This window comes from Podarcis liolepis, assembly GCF_965112155.1.
Source record: "Podarcis liolepis genome assembly, chromosome: 11".
NCBI classification, from domain to species: domain Eukaryota; kingdom Metazoa; phylum Chordata; class Lepidosauria; order Squamata; family Lacertidae; genus Podarcis; species Podarcis liolepis.
In genome coordinates this window covers 42,775,431-42,788,237 of record NC_139565.1, presented here as the reverse complement: position 1 = coordinate 42,788,237, position 12,807 = coordinate 42,775,431, and the positions used below count along the sequence as shown (strand labels likewise).

At 43.2% G+C, this 12,807-nt stretch overlaps 1 protein-coding gene across 1 annotated transcript in view; it reads right to left on the bottom strand.

Moving 5' to 3' along the window:
* Positions 1–2,600: 2,600 nt before the first annotated feature.
* ANKRD55 (ankyrin repeat domain 55) overlaps positions 2,601–12,807 on the bottom strand; it is a 48,068-nt gene continuing 37,861 nt past the window's right edge. Inside the window, exons 9-11 of the mRNA XM_083464327.1 lie at positions 12,285–12,805; positions 10,202–10,303; positions 2,601–4,372 (exon numbers count right to left, since the gene is read on the bottom strand). Coding sequence (XP_083320453.1) covers positions 4,092–4,372; positions 10,202–10,303; positions 12,285–12,805 — 904 coding nt within the window. The 3' untranslated portion in view covers positions 2,601–4,091. The remainder of the gene's footprint in view (positions 4,373–10,201; positions 10,304–12,284; positions 12,806–12,807) is intronic.

Genomic DNA, 12,807 nt, shown 5'->3' with positions numbered 1-12,807 from the left:
TTATCTTATGGGGAACATACAGCCCTTCAGATGGATTACAACTCCAATCATCACTGACCATTGTCTGTGCTGAGGATGATGGAAGTTGGGGGTCCAAGAATCAAATATATAAAAGGATGTCACATAGAGGAGGGAGAAAGATTGTTTTCTGCTGCTCCAGAGAAGCGGACACGGAGCAATGGATCCAAACTACAAGAAAGAAGATTCCACCTAAACATTAGGAAGAACCTCCTGACAGTAAGAGCTGTTGGACAGTGGAATTTGCTGCCAAGGAGTGTGGTGGAGTCTCCTTCTTTGGAGGTCTTTAAGCAGAGGCTTGACAACCATATGTCAGGAGTGCTCTGATGGTGTTTCCTGCTTGGCAGGGGGTTGGACTCGATGGCCCTTGTGGTCTCTTCCAACTCTATGATTCTATTCTATAATGTCTGGAGGGTCCTAGGTTGCTCACCCCTGTCTTATGTGCTGCCTTCTACTTCAATTTCTCCCTCATCATCTTCTCTTTTCTCCAGCCTAGAACTGTGTTTCCATCAAAACCATTCATTTGGAACTGAACTAGGAGAACAGCTGTTGAGAGTTGGGGTTACAGAAGGCAATTGGTGGTGATGGTGAAGCTTAACTGCTCTCCCTACACTGCAGACTTTGAAGACATGCAGCAAAGCTGATGGTATAATTTCCACCCACATTCTCAGGTTTCCGTGACTGTTTTCTGCTCATCTTGTGGCCCCTGTTGATCTACTTGATTGCAGTAGGTTGTTCCTCACTGATGAACTTTGTACTCAAGGATGGGGGAAGGTATGGTCATTGTGATGGAGCTCCGATTCAGCGATGATTGGTCCTTGTCTCAGAAATATTCTGGGAAACATAATTACAATTTTTGCAATAAAAAAGGAAATACATTCCTACAAAATTACAAGGAAGGCATTTCTTGGCAACAATTTAGCAGTAGTGTTAATCAGGACCAGCTGGTTTGTTGGCTTCCATTAAAAAAATACCATATAAAAAGGTTGTTATTGCTTAAGGACCACAATCACTTCCAATAAAATGAAATGGACACACCCTTCTAAATGAAGAGATTCAGACTGTAATGCAGTTGTCTTGTTCACTTACCAAAATGATGGCATTGCCCTACATTGGTTAAAGAAGTCATGAACATTTCTGGCGTGGTACTTTTGGAGGATAAAAGACAGATCATTGCCTGAAGGTTTCTGAGCATACTGTTTTGCTTGGAATCAGCTTGCAAAATCTCACTAAGATTTTCTAAAATTGTAGGAAAACAAAATGTCATGAAGTAAATTAGTACAACAGCACTCTCCCCGCTTGTGGTCACCTACAATACTACACAGACACACCCTCAAATATTTCTCCAACGAAAATAGGGACGTCCCATTCCATGGTGATTTTTACTATTTATACCCAACACATCTTACTGGGTAGCCCCAGCCACTCTGGGCAGCTTGCAACATATAAATAAAACACAATAAAACATTAAACATTTAAAAGACCCTTCCCTCTACAGGATTGCCTTCATACACCTTGGGGGTCGCATAACTCCATACCTTCCAACATTTCTCCAATGAAAATAGGGACAGCCTAAGGAAAATTGGGACATTCCGGGATCAAATCAGAAAACGGGATGGCTTCTCTAAATCAGGGATGTCCCTGGAAAATAGGGACACTTGGAGGGTCTGCACAGATATCTTGGCTAGTAGTAGATGTTGATAGCCTTCTCAAGAGGCCATCTGCAAGTGCCTATTGTAAGCTTAAAATTCAACAGGGCTTGATTTAGGGAGAATAGCCTGGGAAGGATTAGGGACTAGATTTAGGAGAATAGTCTGGGAGAGATTTTAGAAATTTCCCTATGAATTTAGTAGGTAGGTACATACATACTTAGGCTAGATTTAATGAAGATGGAAAGGGATTTATGCATAACCATGATCTTTGTGAGATGGAGGAAAAGGATCTGAACTTTCAGAGAAGGAGTAACCTGAGAAGAAGGAGCAGATCCCTCTGAGCAGGAAGTGGGATGGTGGTGGAAGAGATTTCATCTGCCCATAGGTTTGTGTGACCTCCTTTAGATAAGAGTATGAAAATCTGTTTGTATAGTTATGCCTTATTCTTCTAGCCACACTTACTGGCAAATGAACAATATTATTTGTTTATTTCTAGAAGGAAAGAAGGAAGGAAGGAAAATGAATGGTGGACGGTGCTCTATTTGAAGGGCTGACTGGTCCAAGTCCAGTTTAAAGATAAAGAACTGCAGGAAGGGAAAGTAGGGCCCACCAACAACTAGCACACAAATCACCAGACCACAGCCTTCCACACAATGGCGAATGTGTTGTATATCATGACATGTGTTGTATATCATGACAAAAACATTCTCCTCCTCCCAGACCTATGGCTAATTAAGCAATCTATGTTTGTTTGTGTGTGTGTGTGTGTGTGTGTGTGTTATTGTTTTAATTTGTTATTGTGGTTTGTATATTTCTGTGTTTTTATATTGTAAACCACCCTGTGATCTTCAGCTGAAGGGTGGTATTGAAATTTAATAAATAGCAATAACAACTATGATAATAAGAATAATAATGCCGCCACACATGCCCTTGTAGCAAAAAGCCCTAGATAGCGGTACTTTATTTGTCATGGTGGTGCTGGCAAAACTGAGTAACTGTGAACAGAGCAATATAGCAGTGCTGCTGCAATGGCTTGAAAAAGCACCACAAATAAGTTTAAACTGATTGTGTGGAAAAATCCCCAAGCGCGTTTGCTGAATGCAGATATGTACATTTGCAAATATATACATTATATATATTTCTTTTGCAATCATCAACTATACAACTGAAAAGGCAATGCTCTTCATTGGTCTGCCCTTCTCTGCACTATATTTAGCACAGAGATCACAGGGACCAACAGTTCCTAACACAGGAAATGCATATTTCTTGACAATCCAACATCAAGAAATTTATAAAGTATGAGTTTTATTTATAGTTCATAGATTTTCTACAGTCATAGTCAACTTTTTTTTTACCGTTGGTTTATATTTTGTTTTGATATATTAAAAAACCTTCACCAATTAAAAGGGAAAAAGAAAAGAAAATCCTAGCCAACACTCAGGGTACAAAATACTGGAAGTGTGCTTCACTCCTACTAGTCAATGCAACCTTCAAAATGGTCTTAGAGATGATTGAACTGGGTCAGCCATATGGCCTGGTTTGCACAGGAAAACAAGCCTGTTTGCCTTAAACCATTCTTTAATCATAAATGTGCTTGCTTCCTGCCATGCTGTTCCCCTTGCCATTCCTCTCCTGCTTATCTCGCGGCACCCAAAAAGGCCACAGTATGGCTTTCATCATCTGAACCTGGATCATGGTTTTCTTGGTTCACAAAAACCATGAGCCACAAAACAGAAAAATACAAAGAAGGAATAGAAGCAGGGCATTAAACCATGGTTGAAGACAACCTGTAGCCTATCATGATGAATGAACAAGACCATTGTGTGGGGATAGTTCTGAAAGGCACTTACCTGGGTGCATGCTTTATATAAGGGACATCCTGTTTAAAAGGTTCTTAGCCCATATGGTGACTGATAAATTTGGAGCATTTGCACATGAACATGGCTGCCATCTGGGCCACAGAATACTGGCATATAAATGCTGCATATGTATGTCTTACAACTCAGATAAATGTAATGCCTGGTGTCTGGAGTACCTGCACAGGTAGATCCTTTTGAGTGGCCTCCTGAAGGTGGCACCATATGCAAATCAGACCTCAAAGAGATGTACATGTGCTAAAGATTAAGTACATTTGACTGGGCACTGATAACAGGCACTCTTGCTTGGCTCCCAGGCCTAAATAACAAAGTTAAGAAAAACTGTGTTTTTCATCGTCTCCCTTCTGTTTCCACAGCACATTTGCTAGCACTTTCCCAATATATTATTAAGTTAAATAAATGCCCCCAATAGATTGCTGCGATAAGTGCTGCATGAATTTTAAAACAGTCTGTTTGCTAACTCTCTCACTGACAATGGATTGGAAAGCAATCTGTACAAATGTTTTTTTATCTGCCAGTTGTTGGACGGCCCGGGATTCTTCAGCTAATTGTCGCTGTCTGATTTGCAGTGTGATTGGCTAAGTGTTTCCGCGAGGCTGGGTTCCTTCTGGCTTGGAATGGCAGGCAGGACTCGGCTTGTTCGGAGAGGCTCTGCTGACAGCACTGGTAAAAAAGAGTACAGCAAATTACTCTGAGAGAGTCCTGCTTTGGGGGATTTTGTGGTAAGTGCTGGTGGGAGAACAGAGGCGCCAGTCCGTAAGGAGTTTAAAGACAACGACTTCGTCTCCTTGACACCCTGAGAAGCTTGGCTGGGTGGTAGCTGGGCTGGAAGAAGGCAAAGAGAGAAAAGTGAGAGAACAAACCAAGAGATAATGCAGCTTATCAGATGTATATTTTTTAGTGCACTCTAGTGGGCTATGCTGCAGGCAATATGTATGTATGACTTGCTCATAACTGCTTTAAGATGCACCATCGTAATACTGGCCTTCTGCTCCTCTGTCAAACTGTTATACTATGCATGCTTAACACTTCAACTGTTCTTGCTTTCCATGGGCAAACTGGGTACTTGCCTCTTGCAAACCACCAAGGCAACCTCACCCCTAATTTCGCATATATGCTAATTAGGTCTGAACTGGTTGTGATGAAGAAGCAGACCCTGGAGTTGTACTGGACAGCTTGATGAAGATGTCAACCCAGTATATGGCTTTTGAATGGAGATCATGATATTCGGAGGGGTAGGTGTGCCTGACATCCCCTTATAATTCTCTATCTGTAGCCTCATCTAGAATGTCACAACACAAACTAAAGTTGAGCATAGACAAAACTGAATTCATTCCTGTTCTGTGGTGGCTCCCTGTTTGTGGAATGCACTCCCTAGGAAGGTTCTCCTGGAGTCTTCATTACATATCTTTAAAAGGTAAAGGGTAAAGGGACCCCTGACCATTAGGTCCAGTAGTGGCCGACTCTGGGGTTGCAGCGCTCATCTCGCTCTATAGGCCGAGGGAGCCAGCGTTTGGCTACAGAAAGCTTCCGGGTCATGTGGCCAGCATGACTAAGCCACATCTGGCTAACCAGAGCAGCGCACGGAAACGCTGTTTACCTTCCCGCCAGAGCAGTACCTATTTATCTACTTGCACTTTGATGTGCTTTTGAACTGCTAGGTTGGCAGGAACTGGGACCGAACAACGGGAGCTCACCCCATTGCGGGGATTCGAACCACCAACCTTCTGATTGGCAAGTCCTAGGCTCTGTGGTTCCCTTTATGTGGTTTTAACCCACATTGCCACCCACGTCCCTGTGGGCTCCAGGCAAAAGCGTTTCTCTATAGCCAGGCCTTTGATAGATTGAACAATCTATGGCCTTTAAAATGTGCTTGTGAGAGTAGCGGGGAGGGGTATTGGTTTGCTTTAGTTTGTTTGTTTTGTCATGTATTTTGTGAATTGATGTTGTGAACTGCCTGTGATTTTCGGATGATACAAATTTAAATACAAATTTAATAAATAACATAAACTTAAAACCTTATTTCCTTAAACTTCTTCTAATAGCTCAATTATGTTTTACGAGTACTCCTTTTGCTGCTGCTGTTCAGTCTTGATGTTTTAGTTTATGCTAATCTACCTTTTCATCTATACATTAACTGTTTTGCAATGGATATGACTTTTTTAAAAAAACAACAAAACCAATATTACAAATATTTGGCCAGCTTTATTTTGATATGGCTGAGAATAGAGGTCAAATTATTCTTGCTTCTAAGGCTCTTCATTTTCTCCAACCAAATGCACAGCAGCCAATAATGAACACTTTATTTGCTGAGTGTGGCAATTACTGAGAGATTACGTGACTTCTGCCTATAGTTACATAAGCAAGTTTCCTTTACTGGGGAGTGAAAGGCATTTGAGTTTGGTTTATTTTCTGCTTCTTTGCAAAACAAATCCCTCCACTCACACCAGAAGTCAGAGCCAAATTAGACATGACACTAATAATTGCATGCAATTAACTGTATGTAAATAGTTGCAACAGGGAAAGTGAGGAGCTTCAGGAATACAGCAAGTGGAGAAGGAAAGTAAAGGAAGGTATAATTCTCTCTGTCTCTGTTACTCTCCTTATAACATTAAAACCAAAATGCTCAGTCTGAAGTGGCTATCCACATTTCAAGGGATGCTGCCTTTGGTGCTAAAGGTACTAAATATCCCAAAAGCAAATAGCAGCTTTGGAGGGGAGATATATTTATTTCTGTTCAAGGCCTTCCTCCAAAGCAGGGGTGCCCAGCCAGTGGCCCTCCAGATGTTGTTGGACATACCGTATTTTTCGCCCTATAGGACGCACCGGCCCATAGGACGCACCTAGATTTTTTTGGGGGGGGGAATAAAGGGGGAAAAAATATTTCCCCCTCCCCCAGGCGCGGGGCCCCCAGAACAGGACCCAGAGCGATGCCGAAGCTGCGTGTAGCTTTGGCATGGCTCTGGGAGCTTGTGGGGCTGGAGGAGGGGGAAGCCCTCCACCAGCCTTCTAACCAAGTTTGCGGGGCTGGCGACGGGGAGGAGCAGGCTTCTCCCCCTCGCCAGCCTTCCAACCAAGTCGGGGGACAGCGGGAAAGGCGCGCTGCGCCTCCCCACTGTCTCCCAAGTTTGTGGGTCTGGCGGTGGGGCTCTCCTGAAGCCCGGAGAGCGAGAGGGGTCGGTGCGCAAGCCTGCATTCGCCCCATAGCACGCACACACATTTCCCCTTCATTTTTGGAGGGGAAAAAGTGCGTCCTATAGGGCGAAAAATACGGTACTTCTCATCATCCCTGATCCCTGGCTATGTTTGCTGGGGCTGATGGGAATGGTAGTCCCGAAAAATCTGGAGGACCGCAGATTATGCACCCCTGCTCCAAAGAAATGTGGAAATATCATTTCCTGAATCATTATTCTCTTTTTATGCCAATTCTACTTGTTATAAACACTGAATAACATACTTCTCTTTTGCAGTTCTATTTTTAAGTGGTTCCTCTTTACTTTTTACACCCATTCTATTTTGTTTTTCTTTATATTTTACCGTTAAAAAGTTCAGGTTTTAATGTTTTCTCCTAAGCTATACAGCTTTCCACCCCTTCTCTTTTTGACTTTTTAAAAAATCACTATGTCTTTTTGTGGGGTTCACTTCTTATTATAATATACATTTAAACCTGAATTTAACTTAATTCAAATTCTCTCTGTCTTGGCAGGAACCCTTTCTCCATAGTAGGAAATGGCTAGAAGTTTTATCTTGATATGCCTTTACTAATCAACATTGTGCTTAATTTAAAAGGTTCTCAGCTCCTCTAATCAACTAATCAAAATGCAAGTCACACATTGGCTCTTATCGGGATGTGGTTTCAGGCTGACTGTTTTTAAATTATATTGCTCTGACAGCTAGTATTGCCTATTTTTTTCAGATCACAGTACAGTTACCCATTATAGCTTCAAAATGTGATTCCTGTTTGTACAACAGAATAATTATTAACTTGGGAAACGTTTTTAAAAACAACCCAGAAAAGCCATGCAAACATTGTTCTCCAAATAGAGTGCTTCTGCTAGCTGATATTTTGCCTCACCACTTGCTACTGTAAACCACTGAAGCAACATGCTGACTACTGGGGGAAATTGAGTTTGTGGTAAACTACTGGAGAAATCACTTTGTTTGCAGGAGTTTTAAGTGATTCAAACAAAAACACCAACGTTCGTTTTGAACATTTTCCACCCAGCCTTTCAACATTACAAGGTCTATACTGTACTACAATATAGTATAGCCTGCTATTCCTACACTGCAACAGGGATTTATTGGTGCACAGTACTGGCTCTGATAGTAAGAAATAAAGAATGACCGCTCCCCGCTTAAAACGGGGGCGCCCTTTGCGTGGACGCGTGCAGCCCTAGATCTGGAGCGGCCCCATCAGCATAGGCTTGGCTTTGCCTTCCCTCAGGTGGGATACCTGGAGGTCTCCGCCTACCTCAGTCAGTTGTCCAATCCCACCTGGGGGAAGCGTTGCCAAGGAGACCAGGCCAGGTAGGGGAGGGATTACCTGCCCACACAATAGAGGGAGGATCTTACCTGGGAATCCTCACTTGGCTCCAGAGCTTCTCCCACCCTACCCACCCTCAGTTAATGTCTTCTTTTGCAGGTTAACTTTTCTTCATAGGTTTTGCAGGTTAACTTATCTTCACAGGTATGCGGGGGCTGCTACGTTAAGGTCGCTGTTAAAGGGCCGGAAAGGAATTTCCCTGCATTGGCAGGTTTCGCTTTTCCCGTAGCAAAACGTCACAACTTTGGCAGTATCAGGCCTTGGGCGGAATCCTTTAGTCCATCTTCCTCTTTGCGGTGGCAATACCAGAGTTCCCCGTTAAAGGGGTTTCTGAAGCGAGGCTTTGACAGTACGCCAAAAGGTCGTCATTGCTCTCCCCTGCGGCGGCATAATGGGGGCGGCTATCTCTGCTTGAACATATGTTCTCCAGAGCCGGCCCATCCCCCCCCCCCGGATAACCCTGAAGCTCCCTAGGTCCCCGGCTGGGGACTGGGGAGGGAGAACGCCCAATGCCTGAGCCAAGGTCTACCCACATTTGAAATTTAATAAAGTTGTGGCCAATTTAATCCCATAGCACGTTGTCTTGAGTTGTTATTCCACATGACGGGGGGGGGGGACCGCTCGGGATCTGGGGACTCCACCTGTCCACGCAATAGGATAAGCAATGGTCACAACCTAACGCAGTTCTGGGAAACCTTTGGCCCTCCAGCTGTTGCTGAAATACAGTTCCCAGCATGATGGAAAAGTTTGTTTTTGCTGGGCAGGTTGGTTCACCAAGTGTTTTCTTTTTCCCTGCCAGCAAATGGCTAATGAATGGCAGCTTATGATTGGCCTGGGTTCCAGGAGGGGGAGCTGAAAAGGAGAGGATTTGGAGAAACAGTTTTTGGCTGGGATACAGGTTGGGAGAATAGGTTGGGAGATAGGGAGTGAGAGGAGAGAGAGTTGGTTCTGGGTACTGTAGAAACATCCACACTGAGGAATATATCAAAAGCTAGAGAAAGGAGTCTCTGAGCTTAGTGTGAAGGACAGTGTGTGGTGTCCTGTGAGAGTAATAGGCCAGGAAGGAGCCTGAGCCTGAGCCAGGAGAAGTAGAAGCTGTGAGGACACAGTCTACTTAGGACTCATTCCAGTCAGGAGGGGGAGAGATTCTTCTACAAAAAGAGAAGACTCCCAAACCCATAGCTGTCAACTTACATATTTGAAAATAAGGGACCAGCAGCCTCAAAAATAAGGGATCAGCAACCAAAATAAGGAATTTTGGTTAACTTATACATAAATCTGGCACTGATGGAGCCATGCTTTTGCTGCGACTGACTGTGTTTTGCAGGGGGTTGGACTAGATGATCCTAAGGGTCTACAACTCTGACCAAAGAAGAGTGGCAGACAAAACTGATGAACGACGTCGAGATGGCAAAGCTTGCAGGCAGAATTAGAAACTAGGAAGAGGACCTCTTTAATAAAGAATGGGGAAAGTTTATAATTTATTTGAAAAGCTATTGTAAAGAGTTACATACATTGGTAGGAGTAGGGTTGTAAAAGGGGTGTGTAACTGACAGGAAGTACCACCTTGTTTAAGAACCAAAGTATTAAGAGGCAACAACTGTGCAACAACTGAGGAAGAACTGAAGTGAAAGAACAATATAATCTGAAGTATCCTATGTTTTACCCACATTGTGTCATAAACTTCCTTTGTTTAATAAAATCTTTCTTGTTTATTTGATCAAATCCTGCCTGAGACTCCAAATTATTAAGTTTTCCCTCACACAAGTCCCCCATAAGATAATCTGGGGTAGTTTGTAGGAATTTGGGTAATTGGTATTCTGTGAGGTGGGTGCACTATATTTAAGTGAGGGCGGGCCCAACGGCGCCGGGGAGAAAAGTGCTGTTGCGCTATCTCACCATCAGCTCCAGCAAGTGTGGCCAAAAGTCAGAGATGATGGGAGTCACAGTTCAGCAACATCTGGAAGGCCAAAGCTTCCCCACACCTGACCAAAATCTTTGCAGAATATTTTTTAGATGATCTGGATTAAGCATTGGGGGGGGGGCGGGGGATGAGGAAGTGGCCAGTAAACCATCATTTTTTACAGATTACACATAGATAATACTCTTACCTTTCTGAACACAGTGGTTTAGTATGGGAGCCAAGTTGTTCCGAATGGGTGTTAGTTCTTTTACTTTGGGTCGTTCTAGAATTGCTTGTTGAAAGCTTTTCCCTGAAATGGGAGGAAAATACAGACACACAAATTGTGTTTGTTTTGAAAAGACATTGAGCCCAACAAGGGTGGGATATGGGGGTGAGGGCAGGGGGGAAAGGAGGGCCGACATTGATTCTGTAAGCCCCTTTCCTTTCTCTCACCTCCCAAGTGATCAACAAAGCAGTATTATCCTACATGCAGATAGTGCTGCTGTCTCCCTACCAAAGATCAGGCATGGTTTATCTTGGGGAAAGGCCATAAGGAAAAAGAGTTACAAGAGAAAATAAGAAGAGACCTGCAGGATCAGGTTAAAGACCCATCCATTCTAACATCCTGTTCTCAAAGTGGCCAATCAGAGACATATAGCAAGCAGGACATGAGAACAGCAGTATTCTGCCCACCTGTGATTCACAGCAATTGGCATTCAGAGGCATAATGCCATCATGGCTAGCAAACACATCCTAGACCCACTAGCTAGCATAATAAAAATCACATGCAATTGCTCACATTACATCTAGTTTGGCCTTAAATTTCAGGAACTCCGTAAGAGCTTTGCAGTGACAGCAAAATATGGGCTTTTTAACCCGTGATGAACATGTACCCCAACTGCACTTTAGGTTTTGTGATACCTTGTAAGATCTGCACCATGAACAACAGTCCAGTGCTCACCAGTTGTGATACTAAAATGTACCAGGATGGCCATTTTTTGCTATAGAATGTGAGCCAAGGAACTAGTTCTCAGTAGAGATCTCACCAGTGTAAGCTTTCATGAGTTTCCATTCCAATTTTTGAAAGTATCAGTTGAAATATAACAGATTGTGCATGCTTGAGCCATGATATTCATGAAAGTAATCCAAGAGAAATTGCCTGTGCCAGTGGTAAAACTGTGTAACACATAATCCCACGGCACTAACCACAGACACTGTCATTGGAATAAATGTCAGTTCTAAATCCAGTAAGTGTTCATTTCTAAAAACACAAACCAGAAGCCATTCCAGATGCCTTGCAGATACACACAACCATTTGCTATTATTTTGTGGTTGTGTTTTATGATATACAGTGGTACCTTGGTACTTGAACGGCTTGGCTCCTGAAGAAATCGGCTCCTGAACACCACAAACCTGGACGTAAGTGTTCCGGTCTGTGAACATTTTTCAGAAGCCGAACATCCAACACGGCTTCCGCTTGAGTGCAGGAAGCGCCTGCAGCTAATCAGAAGCCACGCCTTGGTTTTCGAATGGTTTCAGGAGTTGAATGGACTCCCGGAACGGATTAAGTTCAACAACCAAGGTACCGATGTATATTTAAAATATTCAAACTCATCCATCCCAGCTAAAAAACCTGGCTAGGGAAATGAAACAGTTATTACCAGGTTCCTAATAACTGTGAAGTTTGGTGCCAGATGACTAGAAAGAAGGATGGTATTTCACAAATGGGGACAAATTAGTACATGTGCAAATCCGCCCCCCATTAATTTAGATATCTGTATGGAATAAAGGCTTACATTGTAACTTGGCCATCCATGCATGATGGTAATAGACTGTAGCGCTAAATTAAGAATTTGATTATTAAAAACAAAACAAAACTGTAATTTTTATTACTGAAAAGTAATATAAAACGAATGAAATGGTATTAGAGTAATGCTATGGCTAGACCAGTGCTTGGAGTGGATCTGGCCTTATTTGAAACAAAACTATCCTACTTCCTTGAGTATTGGGAACTAAAAGAGTATATGAATTACGGTACTATGTCCAGAAAGGGGACGGATGACAAATGTGTGGAAGAGAATGATGTGAACTGTGTGGGGTTTATTCATTCTCACTTCTGAAGAAAAAAGCCACAGTTCCGCTTAATAGGGGCTTGACTCTTCAATATGGAAACTGTCATATTGAGAGCAATAAGCACAGCTCTGACTGCTGCATGCCATGATGCCATTCTAAGCACTTATGGGCCTTCATGGACCACATGCAATAAATACAGAGAGGAGGGGGGGAAATACCTGATGGAGAATTGGGCAGGTGGGGAAGATGGGGAGGGCACAACAGCACATGACTGGATCTTTCCGGGTACAATCCGTCTATCAGTTTATTATCAGAAGGCATTGCTGTCCAGACTTTACATGTGAGTATTTGGTTGGTGTCAACTTTCCAAGGATTGTCCAGGGTTTGACGGCTGCTCCTCTGATCTGACAAATCATGCTCACTTCTGCTTTTTTGGGACCGGTGTACAAAATGGTGGATGTCAGTACCCAAATTCATGCTAGGGGTTGTCGTGTGAGAAGCTGTTAAAAAAGAATGACCCACAGTAATGGGCGGGAGACTCTGGGCTCTTATTGGCGGAAGGCCATTGCAGTCTGAGGGGTTATTCTCTGAGATGAGGTACTTCTTGGTGTCTGCGCTTCTTCGTTTGAAGTCAATCGCTGTGACACATTCCTCAGAGGAACCTTTGCAGCTGGCATCCATAATGCAGTCAAATGTGGTGATAATGTCATCCATCTCCGAGGTTTCGTCCCTCTGAGATCT